The sequence below is a fragment of the Erythrolamprus reginae genome, chromosome 7, assembly GCF_031021105.1.
Source record: "Erythrolamprus reginae isolate rEryReg1 chromosome 7, rEryReg1.hap1, whole genome shotgun sequence".
Classification (NCBI taxonomy): Eukaryota; Metazoa; Chordata; class Lepidosauria; order Squamata; family Dipsadidae; genus Erythrolamprus; species Erythrolamprus reginae.
In genome coordinates this window covers 40,802,672-40,826,090 of record NC_091956.1, presented here as the reverse complement: position 1 = coordinate 40,826,090, position 23,419 = coordinate 40,802,672, and the positions used below count along the sequence as shown (strand labels likewise).

Below are 23,419 nucleotides of genomic sequence, written 5' to 3'. Positions count from 1 at the left end.
TAAATGGCTACTCCACCTCCCCTTCTCTCTATTCTATCCTTCCTATACAGTGTATATCCTGGTATGGATATTTCCCATTCATTAGAATCCTTAAACCATGTCTCAGTTATGGCAACCAGGTCCAAATTATCTCTAGATATTATGGCCATTAATTCACAGAGCTTGTTGCTCAAGCTTCGAGCATTCGTGCACATTACCCGAAGAACATTATTTTCATTATTAGTTTGCCCCTTATCATCAACAACTACATCTATTTTATTTGCATATAAATATAATTATATATTAAATATAATTAATAATATTTCCCCTATTATTTCCTTTAATTCTTTATAAAATTCCGCCGGTATCCCATCTGGGCCTGGTGTTTTTTTGTTTTTTTGTTTGGATATCGCGTTTTCCAATTCTATTAGGGTTATTTTCTTGTTTATTTTACATTTTCTAAATACGTATCTAATTGTTCTTTTTTTGTCTCTTTTCTTTGATATAGTTCAGTATAGTATTTACTGTAACTGCGATATTTTTTTTTATCCATTGTATATTGGGTTTCTCCATTTTCATCCTCTAATCTTTGTATATATCGTTCTTCTTCTTTTTTTAATTTATATGTTAACCATCTGCCTGTTTTATTTGCATTTTCAAATTTGTATTGTTTAGTCATCTTGAGTTTTACAGCAATTTCGTCTTGTATTAGTAAGTTAATATTGTGTTTTATTTTATCCCTTTCTTCTCTTATTTTTTCATTTTGGAGATCTTTTTGGATTTCTGTTTCTAAATATTTTAATTTGTTTTTATATTCATTCAATTTTTTATCTTTAGATTTGTTAATTTTAGCTGAGTATGCTATTGTTAACCCTCTTATAAATGCTTTCGTAGTGTCCCAAATGTTCTGAATTGTAATATCGTTATTCCAATTGTCTTTAAAAAATAATTTGAGTTCTTGTTTAATATAATTGATGTAATTTTGTTCTTGGGTTAGTGCTTGGTTTATGGACCATCTGTGGTGTTCTTTCCTAGGATCTTTGATTTTTATTATTATTGGATGGTGGTCTGCCCATAGATTTGGGCCTATTTCGATATCTTGAATTAGTTTTCCAATTTCTTTGTCAAAACGCTCCGCTCTCCTTAATCGCTAACAGTTCATACCAAGGAGACTACCTATTTTTTTCCCTCTAGCATCTTTTCCCCCTTGATTATCACGGTAAGTATATTAAAGTAGTTAAATACAGACCGCTGCTGCCGCTGCTCCTCTTTTGCTTCCCTGTTGTCAGCTCAGTGTGCCAAGCCTTTGGGCCGGAGCTAAAAACTCCGACTTTTTTTTCCACCCAAACACGGGGGGGGGGTTTGCCACCCGCAGTGGGGGGTTGCGCCCCACCCGCTGTTGGATACTTCCCCTTACCCAAATTCCTCTCTCCGGGAAGAATTTCCCCCACAAAAGTGGTTTTTAGACAAAACATCTCGAGTGTAAGCCAGAAGCTGTTAACTTACACGTCGCTTCAGCTTGGCCCCACCCCCGGAAGTTCCTATATTCCCTTTTTCTATTTATAATAAAACATAAACATCTTAACTCAATATCTAATTTGATCCTTTCATCTCTGTGTTAACTCCTTATCCAATGCTGCCACCAATCCTTATTTCATCATCTGGGTCTTTAATAGATTAAAATTAAATCATCATGTATTTCTTCAAAAGTAATTCTCAATTATTTTTAGTTTCCAATCATTCATAAAACTTTCCCCAGATCTTATAGTAATCACACTCCTCTTTATCTTTAAGTTTTAAAGTAAGCCTATTCATTTCAGCACAATCTAAAATCTTACGTAATATTTCTCTTTTGTCTGGAATTTTATTCAGCTTCCAATTTTTTTAAATGATCTTTATTGAGTTTTACAAACATGAAAATAGCAAGGGTAAGATAAATTAAGTCTACAGTAATTAGTAATTAGTTTGTAAATCGTAACATTTGAGGTCTATACTGTAAACATCACATCACATAATATTTAGAAAATAGAGAATAATAAGAAAAGAAGTTAAGAAAAGGTGAGAGAGAAAAGGAGAAACAATAGAGAGAAAGATATTGAGGGAAAGTAAAATATAGGGAGGGAGTATAGGAAATAGGTAAAGAAGGACCAGCAACTTGGCTGGTGCTATGGCTCAATACGACATAAAATTAGAGAATGTGGTTGGTGTATTAAATCACATCTTATCACTTTGAGGATATATACTAGTTTTGTTTGGGAGTAGATAATTTTGATCTTCCAATGCTGCAAGTAAGATATATACGATATTTACGGTAAGTAAAGTAATAGTTGAAATTTATCATTCATTAAAGAGTTAATTTGTTGGATTGTCTTCTTTTTGTAAAATTTGCAAGTACAGTGATCCCTCGATTATCGCGAGGGTTCCGTTCCAAGACCCCTCGCGATAATCGATTTTTCGCGATGTAGGGTTGCGGAAGTAAAAACACCATCTGCGCATGCGTGCACTTTTTTTCATGGCCGCGCATGCGCAGATGGTGGAGTTTGCGTGGGCGGCGGGGAAGACCCAGGGAAGGTTCCTTCGGCCGCCCAGCAGCTGATCTACTCGGTAGCGCAGCAGCAGCGAGGAGCCGAATCGGGGTTTCCCCTTTGCGTGGGCGGCGGGGAAACCCCGATCTTCGTCTGCTCGCTGCTGCGGCGGCCGCCCAGCAGCTGATCTGCTCGGTAGCGCAGCAGCAGCGAGCAGACGAAGATCGGGGTTTCCCCGCCGCCCACGCAAAGGGGAAACCCCGATTCGGCTCCTCGCTGCTACCGCGCTGCCGAGCAGATCAGCTGCTGGGCGGCAGAAGGAACCTTCGCTGGGTCTTCCTCGCTGATGCCCCCGCTCGCCCGCCCGCCCGCCGCCCGCCAGCAAGAGGGGGAGAGATAGAGAAAGAGAGAGAAGGAAAGAAAGAGATGAGAGAGGGAGGAAGAGAGTGTGAGAGAGGAAGAAGCAAGATAGAGAAAGAGAGAGAGAAAGAAAGATGAGAAAGGAAGGAAGAGAGTGACGTCATTGGGTGGGAAAAATCGCGATATAGCGTTTCGCGAAGAACGAGATCGCGAAAATCGAGGGATCACTGTATTTTCTTCTCCTTAACCAATTGTACAACTTGTCCCAGGCTTGGTAGAAATCTGTATCTTCCTGATTTTGTAATTCCATGGTCAATTTGGACATTTCTGCGTAGTCCATAACTTTAATTAAGAGATTTAACATAGTCGGTGTTCTTTCTTATTTCCAATATTGCGCATACAAAACTCTTGCAGCGGTTAGAATGTGAGTCATGATATAATAATCTTCCTTGTTAATATTTTGTCTGGATATTCCTAATAGGAATAGTTCTGGTTTTAGAGGGATAGATAAAGAAGTAATTTGTTATATAATGTTTTTAATTTTTTTGCCAATAGGTTTTAGCAATATCACATGTCCACCAGGCGTGATAATAAGCCAGTTTTTTCTTTACATTTCCAGCATTTTGGGGACATATTTGGGTAGATTTTGACAAGACTAGCTGGAGGCAAATGCCATCGGTAGAACATTTTATATTGATTCTCTTTCTGGGTGATGGCCATTGTATATTTGTAATTTATAGTCCAAATTTTTCCCCATTCATTCAGGTGGATAGTATATCCAAAATGTTGACCTCAAGCAATCATTGAAGTTTTAACAGTTTCTTCTATAGTGTCCTGCTGCAATAGGTTATTATATATATTGGATATTATTTTCTTGTGTGGGCTGAGTAGGATCTTGTCTAATGTATTGTTTTTTTGGAAACCAAATTTGTTTTTATGTTTATTGTAAATGGTTTGAATTTGATCCCGCTTCTAAGAGATTTTGTTTAGAAATTAGATCATTGTTAATATCTAGTAAGTGCTCATAAGTTATTATCTTATTAAGAGGGAGGACATTGGGATAGGTAACAACTTCAATTGGAGATATCCATTTTGGGATGGATAAATAATAATTTTTCCTTATATGTTGCCAAACATCAATTAAAGCTTTACGAATATAATGTTGTTTAAAATATAAGGGTATTTTGTGTGAGTCTGTTGTTAAGAAGGCATGCCATCCCGTCAAAAGGTCATGATCTTCTAATGCTAATAATCTTCTATTTTTGAGTGTTATCCATTCTCTAATTGAATTAAGAATTGAGGCTTTATAATATAACTCCATATTCGGAAGTCCAAATCCCCCTCTTGTGCGGTGATCATGAAGACATTTAATTTTTATCCTCGCCTTTTTCTTGGACCAGATGAAATTGCGGAATTTCTTGTGAAGGCAATCGAAAAAAGATTTATTTAATTTTATTGGAGCAGTTTGGAATAAGTACAGAAAACGTGGAAGTATGTTTGATTTAATCATAGCGATTCTCCCCATTAAGGAGAGAGGAAGCTTTGTCCATCTGTTTATCTTTATCTACGTCATTAGTAAGTTTATCATAATTATCTTTTTTAATTGTGATACAATTTGCCGTAATCCATAATCCTAAGTAGATTTAAGTTTAGATATTTCTTCAAGTTTGTTTATTTGATTATATGTATATTTTGAGTTAGTTATCTTAGTTTTGTCTTTGTTTATATTTAAGCCGGCCACAGTACCAAATCTCTCCATTTCTTTAATCAGATATACAATTGATTTTAATGGATCTTGTAATATAAAAACCATGTCGTCCGCGAACGCTTGGGCTTTAAATTGTTCTTGTTTAATTTTAAGGCCTCGAATTTCACTATTTGCTCTTATGTTATTTAATAAGATTTCTAAAGCCAAGATAAAAATTAGTGGGGCTAGGGGACACCCTTGTCTTACACCTTTACTAATATTTATCTTATCAGTCATGTCATTATTAACTAGTATGTTTGCTGTTTGTGTAGTGTAAATTGCCAGTAAAGACTGTCAAAAGCTTTGTGTAGGTCAACAAATATGAAGGCTGCGGGTTTATCAATATTTTTGTTGTTAGCCGCCCCGAGTTTTCGGAGAGGGGCGGCATATAAATCCAATAAAACTTGAAACTTGAAACTTTATTGTAATATTCCAAAGAATCTAATATGATTCTGGTGTTCATTCCAATATTCCTTGCCAGAAGAAAACCATTTTGATCTGGATGTATTATGGTATCTAGTATTCTTTTGAGTCTATTTGCTATAATTGTTGCGAATATTTTATAATCTGAATTTAAAAGAGATATTGGGCAGTAATTCTATATATGGGAGCTATCCTTATCATCTTTTGGCAGGGAGTTTGGCTTCCTCAAGAGCTTCGTTAAATAGGTTGAGAAATATGGGGTGCAAAGTTTCTGATGATAGTTTGTAAAACTCAGCAGGAATGCCATCCGGGCCTGGTGTTTTATTGTTTTTTTAATTCAAAATTGCATTGTCTATTTCTAATGGCGTTATTTTCCTGTTTAAGAGATCTTGTTGCTCCTTATTTATTTTAATTGTGTCTGCGTCTTGGAGTAGTTCCAAGAGTAGGTAGTCGTTTATTCCTTCCTTTCTGTACAGATTCAAAAAGAAGAGTTCAATTATTCATTTTTTGTCATTATGTTTTGTTTTTAGAGTTCCCAATTCATCGTATAGAGCTTCAATATTTTTGTTTTTCTTTTGTTGAGCAAGTTGATAAGATAGCCATCTTCTGGGTTTTTTAGCCGTTTCATATCGTTTTTGTTTAGAGATTCTTATTTTTCGTGAAAGTTCGTCTTGGGTTTTTAAGTTTATTTCATGTTTAGTCAAGTTTATTTAACCTAAAATTTTGTAGTTATTTGGATTAGATCGTAAGGTTTCTTCTGATTTTTTGAGCTTTAGATTTAATGTATGCAACTGAGATTGGGCCTGTTTATTTCTTTTAACTGTGTATGCAATGTAAATACCTCTTGTATAAGCTTTCATCGTGTCCCATAAATTTTGAGTACATGTAATCCCGTCTTGGACAATTTGGAGAAAATACTGTATTTCATTTTTAAGTAGGTTTTGGAATTCTTTTTCATTAAGAACTGATTGGTTCATGGACCATCTATGGAAATGGAAGTTGGATAGATTTCTCCATTTTAAAATTATAGGATTATGATCTGTCCAAGTGTTCGGAAGTATTTGTATCTGAGATATTTCATTAATAAGGTCAGGAGTAGCCCATACCATATCAATACGTGGCCATGATTTGTGTGAAGCAGAAAAAAAAAGTATATTCATAATGGTCGGGGTTATAGCAGTGCCAGGCGTCTTGTAGGGCAAATTCAGTGATTAGGTATTCAAAGGTTAAAGGTAAATGTTTTCTTGGTTTAATTTTAGAGCCTTTGTAATCCATTTTTTTATTAGATATTGCATTAAAATTGCCAACTACTATTATGTTTTCTAAGTTTAATTCAGTGATTTTTCGGTGAAGATTTGAGAAAAAAGTAGATTGATGTATTGATGGGGCATATACAGTAATACCTCATCTTATGAACTTAATTGGTTCCGGGATGAGGTTCGTAAGGTGAAAAGTTCGTAAGATGAAACAATGTTTCCCATAGGAATCAATGGAAAAGCCAATAATGTGTGCAAGCCCATTAGGAAAATCCAAAACATTAAGGCTTTAAAAAAAAAAGCAGGGGGGGAGACTAAGCTGAGGCGAACGGAGTGGGGGGAGGGACAGGGAGAGGTGGCAAGAGGTGGCAGTCCCAACGAAGCAAGGCGAAAAGAGATTCTCTTGAGCTCCATGGGTCTTTCCCTCCTGTTTTTGCCCACCCCGTTCTGCTCATTTTCCCCACATCTTTCTCCTCTTGAGCTCCATGAGTCCCTCCCGTTTTTGCCCACCCTGTCCTGCTCATTTTCCCCACACCTTTCTCCTCTTGAGCTCCATGAGTCCCTCCTGTTTTTGCCCACCCCGTTCTGCTCATTTTCCCCACACCTTTCTCCTCTTGAGCTCCATGAGTCCCTCCAGTTTTTGCCCACCCTGCCCTGCTCATCTTCCCCACACCTTTCTCCTCTTGAGCTCCATGAGTCCCTCCCGTTTTTGCCCACCCTGTCCTGCTCATTTTCCCCACACCTTTCTCCTCTTGAGCTCCATGGGTCCCTCCCGTTTTTGCCCACCCCATTCTGCTCATTTTCCCCACACCTTTCTCCTCTCTTGAGCTCCATGGGTCCCTCCCGTTTTGGCCCACCCCATTCTGCTCATTTTCCCCACACCTTTCTCCTCTCTCGAGCTCCATGAGTCTTTCCCTCCCGTTTTTGCCCATCCCATTCTGCTCATTTTCCCCACACCTTTCTCCTCTCTTGAGCTCCATGAGTCCCTCCCATTTTTGCCCACCCTGTTCTGCTCATTTTCCCCACATCTTTCTTCTCTCTCGAGCTCCATGAGTCTTTCCCTCCCGTTTTTGCCCATCCCATTCTGCTCATTTCTCCCACACCTTTCTCCTCTCTTGAGCTCCATGAGTCTTTTCCCCATGCAGTTTGGAAGGGGGGAGTTTGTCGCTGTGATTCAAAGCAGTGCTGGCAAAAATGAAGGGAATCGAGGAGCCTCAGGGAAATCCCGGCGGCTGCTCAGGTTCGTAAGGTGAAAATAGTTCGGAATAAGAGGCAAAAAAATCTTAAACACTAGCTTCGTATCATGAAAAGTTCGTATGAAGAGGGGTTCGTAAGATGAGGTATCACTGTATTGTGATTATATTTATTTTTTTGCGTCCAAAGAGATTTGTACTAGTAAGATTTGACCGTTATTGTCAGAGTAAATTAACTTTGGGTCAAGATTGGGATTAACGTAAACAACGATTCCCCTTTTCTTTACGTTTGGGAGGAATAGAAAGTTTTCACCAAGCCTGGGACAAGATAATACATTGGCATCTCGAATTTTGATGTGGGTTTCTTGGAGGCAAATTATATCGAATTTTTGTTTTACTAGCTTGTGGAAAATTTTCTTTCTCTTAGCAGGTGAATCAAGACCGTTGATATTTACAGAAAATAAGAATGTAGATTATGTTGTGAGTAAGTTTCTGGAATCTCATCTTTTCTCCTTTCTGGCTTCGGTTTGTGCTCTGCTTATTGGGCCATCTCTTTCGTGTTCATGTCTTCTAGATATGTCTCTTGCCTCTTTGTCTGATAAGGTATCTTCGGAGCTAATTTCATCAATACTATTCTTATCCTTTGGGTCCTGATCAGGAGGGTAATGTTCTTCCACAATTTTAATTACATGCTCATAGAAGTCTTTTGCTTCTTCCACGGTTGTAATCTTGTGTTTTTTATTGCTGACAGAGATGAGCATACCCTCCGGAACTAACCACCTAAAAGTTATTTTATTTTTGTTAAGTCTGCATGCCAATATCTGGTAAGGTCTCCTTTTCTCCCTTACCCATCATGGAACTTGGCGGAGTGTGACGACTTCTCTCCCTTTATAGGAAATGGAATTTTCTTTGGATAGATTGTATATTTCATCTCTAACAGTACGTCTCAAGAACTGGCATGAACTTCTCTAGGAAGTCGATTTCTCCTGGCATATGTTGTGAAGATCCTGTAAATTTTGTCTATCTGCTGTATTATTTCTTGCGTGGTCTTATTTGTGATATCCGTCAGGATCTCCGCTATAATTTGGGGTAGATCTTCGTCATTTGTTTCGTTAACATTTTGAAATCTTAAGTAGAAAGCCGATTTTTCCAATTCGAGATTATTGCCTCCTCAAGATTTTTGTTTACATATTCCATTCTACATTCAGCATATTGGAGATGCGATTCCATTCTTTCATTTGCTTCCTCAATTTTTTGGATTTTTTGCTCATTTTGTGTAAGAATACCGTGGACCATTTCCATTCTTTCGTTGAGGCGGCCAACCCGGTCATCGATCTTCTTAATATCTTCTTTCATTATACCCATGGTACCTGTCATTGCCTCGTAATTTCTGTCAATGGATTCTTGCATTCTGACCATCATGTCCTGCAATGAGGCTAGAGTCGTGCCTGTTGTCTGGTCTGCCGGGTTTTTCTCATTAGGAGGTTTTGGGGGGTTCGGGGGGTTGTCAGAGTTGCGTTGCGTGGTTGGTGTTGACGGCTGAGCAGATGCCTTTTTCCTTGCCTTGGTTATTGTATTAATATTGGAGGAGGACATTTTAGCTTTGGTCCAAAAAGATTCCAATATAAGGGTAGAGCAATAAGAGTTAGCGAGATTCAATATTATAGAGTATAACAAAGAATTAAGTAGAGATGAAATTCCTATAATGCTATAAAAGCATTAGGGAGATAATTAGATGTTACAAAGGAAGTAAAAATGATATTGCAGGTATTAGTAAACTATAATAAATATAATGTCAAAGGTAAAATCAAGATCTTATTAAGTAAAAAAAATAGCAGTTCATTAATATTCTAATGTACTTAATATAAGAAAAGGGGGAAAACAATATTTCAAGAGGCCAAGGTAATTAATTCCGTTACTCACCAAACTAACAAATCAATTTCCAAATGTATACTAATATAATTAATAATTAAGAAATCAGGTAATAAGTAAAAAGTATTAATAAAGCTTAACAGATAATAATAGTAATAGTATGAGGCTTTCAAATTTATATTTAAAGAAAGGCAAAATAACTATAATGAACAGTCAGTAATATTGATATCAATAATGCTAAGATAATCAATTGAGTCTAAGGAAAATGGAAGAGACAAGTAGAAAGAAAAATAAGTTGAATATTGACAAAGTATTATAAGTAGCGTAAATTTCATCACAGTGTAAAGAAGGGAAAAGGTGCTGGGGAAGACAAAAGAGCTAGGAAAGAACAGCATAGTTTTGATCCTTCGGCTCCGTCACCAAATCGTACCGGTTGTGATCTCCTTCTTCTTAAATCTCAAAATGTCCTCGGAATTTTCTGGGAATTTGGTATTGTTTTTTCTTTCTTTTTTCCCCCTCCCCTCTTTTCCTCTTGCAGACGTTGCCCCTGTTTGTTTGTTTGTTTTTAAAAGTTCAGCTATTTCCGGCTTCTAAAGTAGTCCGATGCTGCTTTAAGACCAGGATCACTCGAAAGTTTGGTTAGGTTCCAAGTATAGAATAGAGTTAGTTAGATCGGTCTAATCCGCTGGGTAAATAAGGAACAGTACAAGTCCATGGGGAAAAAGAAGCAGAGGGGGGAGCAAAAGGAGAAAAAAGAAAAGGATAGACAAAAATACAAAAAGAAAATATTTCAGTCCTCCGGTTCTGTATTTTGTTGCTAACTTACTCTGCCCACAATCTGCTCCTCCAAATACTTCCGCACACTCTCACGAATTCCAATAGCAAATTTTCTTCCACTGCTGATTCAAAACAAGTTTTATTCAGTCGATCTTTGTCAATGTCGGGGGACTTTGATGTTACCTTTAAGTATGTCCAGATATTATGTCCCACACTGATCGCCTATTCAGATCTTTTTTCCGTCGCCATAAACAATACAGTCGCCGCCTTCTAATTCTGGCAATCAATCAATTAAATGACAGAAACAGCAGAGGTTTCATTCTAAAGCCATCTAGTACTATGCGAGTCTACGGAGAGGGGCGGCATACAAATCCAATAAATAAATAAAATAAATACATAAATGCAATATTGATCATTGAAGCTAGATTAGATCAAAGTTTTCACTTTCCAAAACCTTCTCGTCATATTCTCTGCAACTTCCTCAGAGGAGTCGGAGCGCCACTTCTTTGGGCCAATCAAACAATTGGTTTTTTCGTGCATCGGCAAGAGGAGATCCTCACTGATCGGGGGATCTGCCAACCACCTCCCGGTGCGCTGGAGATTCCTCTCTAAGATCACTGTCTCTACAGGTCAGTGATTGCCCAAAAAGCCACCAAAAAAGCACGAAAAACCGGAGCAACCCCGGGAAGATTGAAGGCTGCCCAGCTGTCAGTGTGACGCCAAAACTGGAAGTCTCAGCTTCCAATTTTGTGCATATGCTATTGTAGCTGCTGTTAAAATATGTATAATGAAATATATTTCTTCTTTATTAAAATTTTCTGGTGAAATACCTAATAAGAATATTTCTAGTTTAAATTCAATAGTCCTTTTCAAAATCTTCTGTATCCAATGCTGAATCTCTTTCCAAAATTTCTTAGCTTATGTGCATGTCCACCACATATAATAAAAAGAGCCTGGTAGCTGATTACATTTCCAACATTTCATTGATCTATTCTTAAACATTTTTGTTAATCTTTCTGGTGTCATATACCATCTATAAAACATCTTATATATATTCTCTTTATACGCTGTTGACATTGACATTTTATAATTTCTTTCCCAAATGTGTTGCCATTTATCTATATCTATTGAATATCCTATATTCTTCATCCACTTTATCATTATATCTTTAACTTGTTCAAATTCTAAATCAATAGACAAAATATAACCATAAAACTTTTTATCATGTGCTCATCTGAGCCAAATAAAATTGCATCTGGTTTATTTTTTTCAAGATTTATACCTTCTTCTTTATTATCTTCGTTACATCTTGCCCGCAATTGTATATATGTATACCAATCAAGGTTTATACCTTGTTTTTCTAATTCTATCATTGTTTTTAACCTTTTTGACTGTCCTATTAAATCTTTATATCTTGAAATTTTATTCCGCTGTACTCTGTGGGGGGGTGTCTGAGCTTCCAAAGGTGCATTCCAATAAATTAAAGAATGATGTTTGTTTTTAATTTTCCCCCAATTTCAGTTAAAGAATTTCTAATGCTATGTCTTTGAAAGTACCTATGTATAGTCCGTTTTCCATACCATACAGATGATTGCCATCCTATCTGTAAATCGTGCCCTTCTAAAGTCAAAAGTTTTTTGTTTCTGATCGTTATCCATTCTTTAATCCACATCATTGCCACTGCTTGATAATACAAATGCCAGTTTGGAAATCCAAATCCTCCTCTTATTCGTACATCTTGTAGACATTTTAAACTAATCCTTGGTCTTTTTCCTTGCCAAATAAATGTAGTTGTTATCTTATTCATATCATTAAAAAAGGTTTTATTAACTTTAATTGGTATGTTTGAAAATAAGAAAAGCAATCGTGGTAAAATATTCATGTTAATTAGTGCAATCCTACCCATCAATGACAACTGCAAGTTTTTCCACTTTTGCAAATCAGTTTCAATTTGTTTCTTCAATTTAATATAGTTTTCTTCCATTAATGTTGAACATTTTGCTGTTAACTTTTCCAAAATCTCAACATCTTTTTCTTTTTTCTTTTTTTAAAAATAATTTTTATTAAATTTACAAAAATATACAAAAGAAGGAAGAGTGGATACATCTTGTTTTGCATCATTATGTCGACATATAGTCACATGTTCTTATTATATTTATATCATATAATTGTTCTGTTTAAATAAACTTTATCAGTTCAATATACATATCAATACCAAACAGAATATCCAGATAAAAATTAAATTTTTAAAACGTTCTATCTTCGTAATTTGTTGCCTTTTAACTCTTCTGACTCTTCCTCCCCCCCCTCCCCCCCCAGTGAACTGTTTCTAACAGTTCTAAACATCTTAGATGAATGATTGAGCGGCATATGGTTGCCGCAGTTTTTCCCATACTTTTTTAGTCTACACTTGAATTAAGATCCGATTGAATTGAGAAAAATATTGATAACAATCCGATAAAGATATTCAGAGTTTTATATTTTGTCAGTGTCAAAACTTCTCCCCTGTCTTTTAGCCTACATTTAGTTTACATTTTATCTTCTTTCTTTCTTTTTTCTTTTTTTTTTACCCAATCTTAAATTTTTTCCCAAGTCTCATAATATCTTGAGTCCTCTTTGTTTTTATGTTTTTGGGTGAGCCTGTCCATTTCTGCACAATCGTATATTTTTTAAATAATTTCTCTTTCGGTTGGTGTATCCTCTTTTTTCCAATTCTGTGCAATTGTGATTCTTGTAGCTGTAATTATGTGTTGAATTAAATAGAAGTCCTCTTTTTTACCTTTCAAATCTATTATGCCCAAAAGAAAAATTTCTGGTCTTAATTTTAATGTGATTGCCGTGATCTCTTGAATCCATATTTGAATTTTTTTCCACAACTTTTTTATGTGTGGACATGTCCACCATAAGTGGTAAAAGGATCCGGTTTTGTTGTTACCCCTCCAACAGTTTGGCTTCAGATTGGGGTAAATCTTAGCCAATCTAGTTGGAGCTAGGTGCCATCTATAGAACATTTTTTGTGAATTTTCCTTGTATGGTACTGATTTGGTTAGTTTCAAATTTTTCCACATTTGCTCCCACTGTTCTATATAAATATTATAACCTATATTTTGAGCCCAACTAATCATATTTTCTTTTACTATTTCAGTTTCCATGTTATATCCCATTATATAATTGTACATTCTAGTTATAAATTTTTTTTCATGTCCTAATAGTATTTTATCAATTAAACTATCTTTTTCTTGAATTCCCTCTTTCTTTTTATCTTTGTTCCATTTTGTCCAAATTTGGAAGTAGGACCACCAATCAATATTGATGTTTTGATTTTGTAATTGTTGCCTGGTTTTTATAATTCCCTTCTCATCCAGTATATGATTATAGCTCAGCAATTTTTGTATTTGAAATAGATTAGGATGTGTAAGAGCTTCCAGGCTGGAATACCACCTTGGGATTTTAGAGTAGTGCTCTTTTTTAATTTTTAACCATGTGTTTATTAGGGAGTATCTAATCATGTGATTTTTAAAATATACTGAAATCTTCTCTTTTTCATTCCATAAAAAGCTGTGCCATCCCTGTAGAATATTGTGCCCTTCTAATGCCAATAGTCTCTGGTTTTGGAGGGTTATCCACTCCTTTACCCATAGGAGGACCGCTGATTGGTAATAGCTTTCAAAGTTTGGTAAGCCAAATCCACCTTGTGTCACCTTATCTTGTAAAAATTTAAATCTTACCCTTGGTTTTTTCCCCTCCCAGATAAATTTAGAAATAGTTGTGTTTATTTTGGAAAAAAAGTTTTTGTTCAATTTTACTGGAATAGTCTGAAATAGATATAAAAATTTAGATAAAATAGACATTTTAATTGTAGCTATCCTCCCTGATAGCGAAATATGGATTTTATTCCATCTGATTAGCTGTTGCTCTGTTTTTTTAATAAGTGAGTCATAGTTGTCTTTTTGAATTGTGCTGCATCTTTCAGTTAATATTATGCCCAAATATTTTACTTTTTTGACAATTTGGATTCCTAGAATTCTTTCTAACTCCTGTTCTTGTTTAGTATCCATATTTTTAGTTATGATTTTAGTTTTTTGTTTGTTGATTTTTAGGCCTGCTACCTCTCCATATTGTTGTAGTTCTTTCAATAAATGTTCCCCAGCTTCTGTTGGGTCATCCAAAATAAATGCCAAATCATCCGTGTAGGCCTGCACCTTAAATTCCTGTTTTTTAACCTTCAGGCCTGTGATTCTTATATTGGTTCTTATTTGGTTCAATAGTGTTTCTACTGCTAAAATATATAGAAGCGGGGATAGGGGGCATCCTTGACGGACTCCTTTTGAGATTTGGAAGGAATTTGTTAATTCACCATTAAGTATAATTTGGGCTGACTGAGTGTTATATATAGTTTGAATCATTTTTTGGACCAAATTGCATTTTTAAAATTAATTCGAGGGTGAATTCCCATCTTAGATTATCGAAAGCCTTTTGGGCATCTAAAAATATTAACGCTAATTGTTTTTCTGAATGTGCCTCGTAGTATTCTAAAATATTCAATATTGTTCTTGTGTTGTTTCGTATGTATCTACCTGGGAGGAATCCATTTTGATCCTCCTTTATTATTTTGTTCAGTATTGGTTTAAGTCTTTCTGCCATTATTGTCATAAAAATTTTGTAGTCAACATTGAGAAGGGATATTGGTCTGTAGTTTTGTATATGTTTTTTCCCCCCGGGATCTTTCGGGATTATGCTTATTAGGGCTTGTGTCCAAGATGCCGGTAACAAACCTTTTTCTAACACTTCATTGAATATTATTACTAAAATTTCAGGTAAAGACTCTTTTAATTCTTTATAAAATTCGGCCGGTATCCCATCCGGGCCTGGGGTTTTGTTATTCTTTTGTTTAGCTATCGCGTATTCAACTTCTGATAAGGTTATTTCTTCGTCTAGTGTAATTTTATCTGATTCTGCTATCTTTTGTACTTTTGCTTCTTCTAAGTATTTATTTAATTGATCTTGATTTATTTCTTCCCTTTGATACAAATGGGCATAATATTCAACTAATATGTTCTTCCCCCCCCCCATTATATGTTGTATTTCTCCGTTTTTATCCTCTAAGACTTGTATGTGTCGCTCTTCTTCCTGTTTTTTTAATTTGTAAGCAAGCCATCTACCTATTTTATTCGCATTTTCAAATTGGTATTGGTTAGTCTTCCTTAGTTTTGTAACAATTTCGTCTTGTATTATTAAGTTAATGTTATGTTTTATTATATCTATCTCTTCTCTTATTTTTTCATTTTGAAGGTCTTTTTGAATTTCTATTTCTAAATATTTTAGTTTACTTTTGTATTCATCTAGTTTTTTATCTTTATGTTTCTTCTTTTTTGCAAGATAAGCTATTGTTATCCCCCTCATAAATGCTTTTATTGTGTCCGATATATTCTGAATAGTAGTATCAGTATTCCAACTATCCCGTAAAAATAGCTTGAGTTCTTGTTTAATATGTTTAATGTACTCCTGGTCTTGGAATAACATTTGGTTTATGGACCAGCGGTGCTGTCCTGGGGTCGGGATTTTAATTTTCATCAGTATTGGGTGGTGGTCTGCCCATAGATTTGGGCCTATTTCAATCTCATGGATTAGTTTTCCAATATTTTGGTCTGCCCAGATCATGTCTATTCGGGACCAAGATTTCTGGGGGGGTGAATAAAAAGTGTATTCCCGGCTAGATGGGTGTCTTTCTCTCCAAATATCTACTAATCTATATTCTCTCGCTATTTCGTGGAATTCTGATGGTAATGTTTTCCTGTCTTTCGATTTTTTCCTCATACTTTTAAAATCTTTTTTAATATCACTCACCGCATTATAATCCCCAATGATACAAATATCCCCTTTTTGTATGTGTCCTACCTGTTCTGTTAATTTTTTATAAAATTGTTTCTGTTTTGTGTTTGTAGCGTAAATCGCAATTATCACTATTTCTTTATATCCTATTTTAATTCTCACAATTAATATTCTTCCTTCTTCATCCAAATAGATTTTTTACGGCTGTAATGTGTCCCTAATATATAAAGCAATCCCTCTCTTTTTTGAATCTGTTAAAGCTGTGAATAATTTGCCTAGTTTTTTGTTTTCTAACAATTTGCGATCCTGGTTTCTTATATGTACTTCTTGAAGGCATAATATATCTGAATTTTGTTTTAATAATTTCATCATTATCTGTTTTCTTTTTATCGGTGAATTCAATCCATTGATGTTTACAGAGATTAAATCAAGTGTTTTTAACGTAATTTTCTTCCTTTCTTTTCCCGGTTACTTTCCTTTCCTTTATTGATGTTTAGCCGCCTCTCTTGTAACTCTTTGTTCTTTTTGTTGTTCTCCTTTGTCCTGTTCTTCCTCTCTTCTCTCCCCCACCCGTCTCTCCTCTTGTGGTAATTCTTCTACAGCTTGGCAGCCCTCTAACTCCTGTTCTAGATGTTTTTGTATAAAGTAATCTGCTTTTTTGAACGAATCTATTTTGATTTTTTTTCCGTTCCAAGTTACCAGGAGACCGTCCGGGATTAGCTATCGGAATGGAATTCCCCTTCTCAATAACTTAGCCGTAAAGTAGTGGAACTCTCTCCTTTTCTCCCTTATTCTTTTCGGAATCTGTTTGAGAATTATTATTTCTTTTTCTTGGTACATAATTTTTTCATTTCTTGTTGATTTGTATATTTTGTCCCTAATGGATTTTTTTGTAAATTTTATATGGACTTCTCTGGGTAATCTATGGTTCTTAGCATAATTTGTTTGAATTCTGTTAATTTCATCGATGTGGTTTTTTACCTTGTCTAGATCAATTTGTGTGTTCTCGCTGATTAACTGAGCTAATTTGTTAAATAAATCTTCGTCTGCATTTTCGGAGATATTTTGAAAGCGGAGATTGCGATGGAGTTTTCGAGCTCATTATTGGCCGCTATTAATCTTCCTTCCGCTTCGATTCTTCTCTCGTCTATTCTTTTTGTGTCTGTTTCAATTTTTTGTATCCTCTGTTCATGGTTAATTATAATCTCCTGTATGCCTTCCATTCGATTTTCCAAACCTTCAATTTTCCCGGACATTTTTTAGAAATTTTGGTTTGTTTCCTCATGATTTTGCCTTATGGTTTCTTGAGTAGCTGTAGATGCCTCCTGACTACGGACCATGAACTCTTGAATTAAATTTAGAGAGGCCTGAATTGATTGCAGAGAAGTTTTATCAGTTGTTGCCATTTCTGTATTTAGTTTTGTATTTTGAGTCGTCGGTGTTCCTGGTGTAGTTTTTTTCTGATATTTTGAAAAGTTGGTTGTCATACTCTCTTTCCAGTTAGAAATAGCTACAGAGTTGTCCGAAATAAAGTCTGTTCCACGTATTCAGTTAATTAATGAGGGGAAGATTGTCATTTACATCACAATTCAAAGCTAGTCTTACTTGACAAATTAAAGTAATTAAATTCGTTCTAACGTGACTAGATTCTCCAATATCATCCAATAAAACAAGAGTCAAATATAAAATATCTAATTTCTAATTAACTATATATATATATATATTTCTTAACTAGTCACTTACTATCAATTGATCAATTAAATAAATAGCAAATAACAGGTTTCAATAAATATATAAATAGGGTATAAATAGAAATAGAATCTAAATAGACAATTGAAGTGAATAATAAATCATTAGTAATAGTATAATATAATAATAGTAATAGTTAAATAGTATTAAATAATTAAATAGGTTAATTAATTAAATAATTAATACTTAACAGTTGTCAACCGTAATAAATAGCTTAATTAATATAAATCTAGCTTAAGTTTCTTCTATAATAGTCCTAAAATCCTTAAAACACTCTATAAGCACTTTATAATCACTATAATTAATAGTTAATCTTGAATAGTTTTAATTAATATCAGTTATCAGTTATCAATTAGTTTAAGAGTCTTAATATAACAATTAGTACAACAATTAATCAATTAATCACTTTTGATCCTTCAAAGAAAAGGAGAGAAAGTAAGTAAAGTGAAAAGATATATTTCTTAATCTTAATTAGAAAAGGGAAGAGGGAAAGAGAGAGGGGGAAGAGGAGAGAGGGGAATCCAATAAAGTAGGGAGGACAATGATTTTAACTTTAAACTCGCACAAAAGTGAAAAATAAGCAATTAGCTTTTACTATTATAACACGTGTCCAATCAGCTCAAAATTCTGCAGCGGTCACCTTTTTCATAGTGTGGTGACCAAATTGGATGCAGTATTTCAAGTGAGGTCTTACCAAGGCTTTATAAAGCGGTACTAATACTTCACGTGATTTTGATTTTCTGCCTCTGTTTATACAACCAAGGATTGTATTAGCTTTTTTGGATGCTGCCGTACACTGCTGACTCAAGTTCAAGTGATCATTCACTAAGACTCCGAGGTCCCTCTCACAGTTACTGTTTTTGAGCCAAGTTTCACCTAATCTGTACTTGTATCTTTTGGTTTTTCTGCCCAGGTGTAAAACTTTGCTTTTCTCCATATTAAATTTCTTTTTGTTGGATAGGGCCCATTGTTCAAGTCTGTCAAGATCTTTTGGATCCTGAGCTTGTCTTCTGGAGTGTTGGCTATTCTTGTCAGCTTAGTGTCACCTGCAAATTTGATGAGTTCCCCTTCTATTTCCTAACCTAAGCCATTTATGAAGATATTGAAGAGTACTGGGCCTTAGACAGAACTTTGTATCCCACTACTTAGTTCCCTTCATGTGGATGTAGTACCATTAACTACTCAGTTTGTCAGCCTGTTACCACATTTCTTGAAAAACACGTCCCACCCCAAAATAAGCCCAACCCTATTCTTGGGAGGGATAAAAATTAGCCCAAAGGGATGGGCATGGCCAGCATGAGTGGCTATGTGAGGGGGGTCAACTGTCCAGCTGCAGCTGCAGCCCGCTGGCCCCTTGGGCAGCACTAATACTGCTTTTGTCTTTCTCTTTCTGGATGCTGCACTTCTGCTTGTTAGGCCACTTCCAAAAGCTGGCAGTTCTACAGTCAGCTGCTTTGCTTTTTCCCTCTTTTGGGGAGGCTTGCAGGGAGCTTTTTGCTGAATGGGAGGAATTTGGAGAGGGGGAATTTTCCTGCCCCTTCCCATTTTCCTCCCATTTGATTTGATTTGATTTGTTGGATTTGTATGCCACCCCTCTCCGGAGACTCGGGGCGGCTAACAACAATAATAAAACAGTATACAAAATAATCCAATACTAAAAACGATTAAAAACCCATTAATATAAAAACCAAACATACATACAGACATACCATGCATAAAATTGTAAAGGCCTAGGGGGAAAGAGTATCTCAGTTCCCCCATGCCTTATGGCAGAGGTGGGTTTTAAGTAGCTTACGAAAGCAAGGAGGGTGGGGGCAATTCTAATCTCTGGGGGGAGTTGGTTCCAGAGGGCCGGGGCCGCCACAGAGAAGGCTCTTCCCTTGGGTCCCGCCAAGCGGCATTGTTTAGTTGACGGGACCCGGAGAAGACCCACTCTGTGGGACCTAGCTGGTCGCTGGGATTCGTGCAGCAGAAGGCGGTCCCTGAGATAATCTGAACTTTGCCAAAAAGTTTATTCCGAATGCTGAAGGTTGCTTGGAATTAGGTTCTTTAGGTCTTGAAGATTGCCCCCCCCTCCACCCACAATTTTAGTTTAGTTGGATAAGATGAGCCAGTCGTTTTCTGAATATTTTGTTTCCATTTCTTGTGAAATGCAGTCCATCCATCGCCAGTAGCCCTTGATCTAGTGTATGCTCCAGGGAGACCATAGATTGACTGCTTGGTCTGCAGACTATAGTTTCTGTTCCCTTAGGAATTGAATCTCCTACTATCAATATTCACCCTTTTCCCCTAGGGAAGTCTGCAATACTTTTCTTCCTGTTGAAGAAATGCTAGGTTGTGCCTCTTTTTAAGAAAGTGTTGATGAATGCTCTTTTGTGAGTGTCTGTATATTTTCTTCCAGGGGGAGGTTATGAAAGCAAAAACATAACTTGATACTACATCAAAACTTGATTCACATAATTAGAAATCAGAATATAAGCTATGATTTCAACTTAATATAAACAAAGGCCAGCAGAAATGTGCAGTATTTAATCTGGTGCAAGCACTGTCTGTAATTGTCTTTGGCACATTTTCCTGGACTCATGTGGAGTCACACTTAGAAAATACGAGTTACAGAAGGAGTAGCATACTATTGCACTACTATTTCTTTATACTGTTCTTCAACAAAATTCTCGATTGGCTGGATTCAGAAAAACAACAATCCATTTCTGCGTCGCAACAAAAAGCTGAAACAAATAAGTGAAGAATTTTCTCTCTGAACAAACGAGTGTCTGTTGTCCTCAGCAAAATGGAAGGTCCTCTGCCTAGTCATAACCTGGCCATAAATTGTTGCATTACTGAATCCTTGCCCAAATAAACAAGATCTGAAACATTTTCTGCTAGGTCCCTCCATTAACTCCTATTTGCTCAAGTCCTCTGTAGGTACTGGAAAAAGTAATATGAGCATAATAGCATAGCAACAGCATTTCATTTCATCTTAGCTATGTTACCTGTATTTTCCAATGTTATTGATATCTGCTAGATGGCAATCTGTCATTTGCTTTGTGTAATGTTCAAAGAGAGGCATTCTCCAAACTCGATCCCCCGTCAGAACACTAGCCTGTCAGTGTAGAGAAAAGAATTATTCAGATATCAAACTACTGTCTTTAGTTTGCTTATAATGGTTGAGCCCAATAGTTAGATTTAAACTGAAGTAGAGTGTATGAAATACTGATATTTAGATTCTAAGCTTCACTCTTCTACCAAAATCCTTTTGTTTTTTTTGTACTGCTTCAAAATAATGAAACAGAACTGATCTCAGGAATTGGCATGAAACGGTGGGACAGATAGTTTCAATTTTCTTCCTAATGACTTTTACAACCAACCTGCCTTTTTCATAGCAACCCCAAGTTTGGGCAATATTACCAAACTATTTGCATCAAGCTCCCTACATGCTCAGGCCTGCCAGTGTATCAAGTTATCATTTATTAAATTTATATGTGAAGTTTAGGGTTTTGTGCATCATTTTATAGTTGCTTAAACTGAGCACTTTTACCCTTCCAAATGCTTATTTCTTCTTTTTGAAATATTATCTTGATATTCTTTAAACTTTGCTTTATCCACCTAAATAATTTGTTCTCATTGCAAATTAAGCCATTTCTCATGCCTGCTTTCAGATCATGTCTGACATCCATGCCTGAAGGGCATGACCCTTGAAACATTCACTTGGCTAAAGGACTTGGTTGCCTATTTCATCTGCCACCTACAGAAAATAGGCATCTTAGCTTCACAGGTGCTGCATTGGCAAGACCAGTCTGACAGCATTTAAAAAATTTAAAACATAAATTCTTGAAAAAATTAGGAGGATCCAAACTATTGTTTTCCATTTTCCAGTTAACTAATATTAATAAATCTAAACTTAGTTCTCTTCTGTTTTCTGTCTCATAAATACTAGAGGCAGGATCAAATATTTTCAGTTGCATTGCTGTGTTATTGGTTTGTCTCCATCACTAGTTCACAAAAGTATTATCAATTCCAAAGCCAAGATTTTGTGTTTAGCTTTTGTAGCCAAAAGTCATGATTTGGGCTCTCAATAAAAAGAGCTGAATATTTTATTTAAAACCCTCTAAATCAGGGGTGTCAAACTGATGGCCCTTGGGCCAGAGGTGTCACACCCAGGCGATGCCCACCCTGGCTGCGCAAAGGCAAAAAAGTCACAATACATCATGATACATCAAATGACGTGATCGAGTTTGACACCCATGTTCTAAATCAAAACCTATCTTGAAATTAATTGTTAGTAACATGACTTACCTCATACAGGTGATGCCACAGCCTCTGTGAATTTGTAAAAACTCCAGTGGCTGCTGATCCTAATGCTACATCCATGGCACCTATAAAATACAGATTATGCAGCCATTTTTCCATGTCAATTAGCAAATTGCTCACATTTCTAAAAATATCTATTTTCTTTTATTTGCAAGATTATAATATATATAGAATTCTAAAAATTCAATACATTTGTTCTATGTTCTAAGAAGTTGGACCATTTTCATGCATACTATCAGGTGCACAAGAGATATTGTTTTGCAGTTCCACCCTACTTGTTGGAAGTGTACTATGAAAAGTTTGTTTGATTCATCCAACTCCTTTTTAGTGTCTTCAAGCAAAGATAATTTTATTCAGATGGTTTTCTGTTTACCTTTGACATTTCAACCTTTTTATTATCTGCAATATTGGCACCTGGTTTGTTTTGCTCTACTTTTAATTGTTCACAGTGAGCTGCTTAAGTGCACAACCTTGATGAAAAGCTGAATCTTTATTTAAAATAATATTCTCCCAGTAGTCAAAATAGTGTTATGATCAACATTTAAATTTATTTTAAACATAATGCTTATACTTTTGCATTTGAGTAAGTAACCTATTCTTTCTGGGGGGGGGGGGGCAACCCTGTAAGTAGTAAAAAAAAATCATTATACTTTAAGACAATAGAAATCCTTTCCATGAAATTTGGATGGTCTGCAAACCATCACATTAATAAAATATTCTGCATAGGAAGGGGTACTTTTCATAGTACAGTAGTCCCTCGCTATACCGCGCTTCACCTACTGCGGCTTCACTTCATTGCGGGTTTCTGAGGAAGTCGATCGGCAGATTTAAACAGCCCGCCGAACTCGATCGGCAGGTTTTTCAAAAAAAAAAAAATCTAAAATTGTAAATACTGTATTTAAACACTGTATCTAAAATAAATACTGTGTGGGAAGGGTTTATAAACACTTAAAACAATGAAAGCTTACCAAACAATTACAATATAAATACTTAAATAAGTACTATCAGTCGATAAATTCCCTATCGCGGATTTCACCTATTGCGGCCAGGTCTGGAACGTAACACCAGCGATAGGTGAGGGACTACTGTACAGTGATACCTCTTCTTACGAACCCTTCTTCATATGAACTTTTCGAGATACGAACCCGGTGTTTAAGATTTGTTTGCCTCTTCTTAAGAACCATTTTCACCTTACGAACCCGAGCCTGGGTGCATGGGCTCTGTTACTGGGAGTGCACTCTTACTGCATGTGCACTCTCTTACTGCCGCAGGGATTTCCCCTGCCTTGTGACTGCCACCATTGGGATTTCCCATTTGCTTGCCGCCCTACTGGGATTCCCCACCTCCTTTTGCTTGCACCGGCAGTCCTGAGGCAGGGAATCCCAGCCGTGGCAAGGA

The 23,419-nt window shown here is 36.0% G+C and overlaps 1 protein-coding gene across 3 annotated transcripts in view; it reads right to left on the bottom strand.

Annotated features, from left to right (window-relative positions):
- LAP3 (leucine aminopeptidase 3) overlaps positions 1–23,419 on the bottom strand; it is a 143,662-nt gene that overhangs the window by 16,044 nt on the left and 104,199 nt on the right. For all 3 annotated transcript variants that reach the window (XM_070757391.1, XM_070757393.1, XM_070757392.1), the window contains 2 exons: positions 22,007–22,086; positions 20,704–20,813 (listed from right to left, as the gene is read on the bottom strand). In XM_070757391.1, the coding sequence (XP_070613492.1) occupies positions 20,704–20,813; positions 22,007–22,086 (190 nt within the window). The remainder of the gene's footprint in view (positions 1–20,703; positions 20,814–22,006; positions 22,087–23,419) is intronic.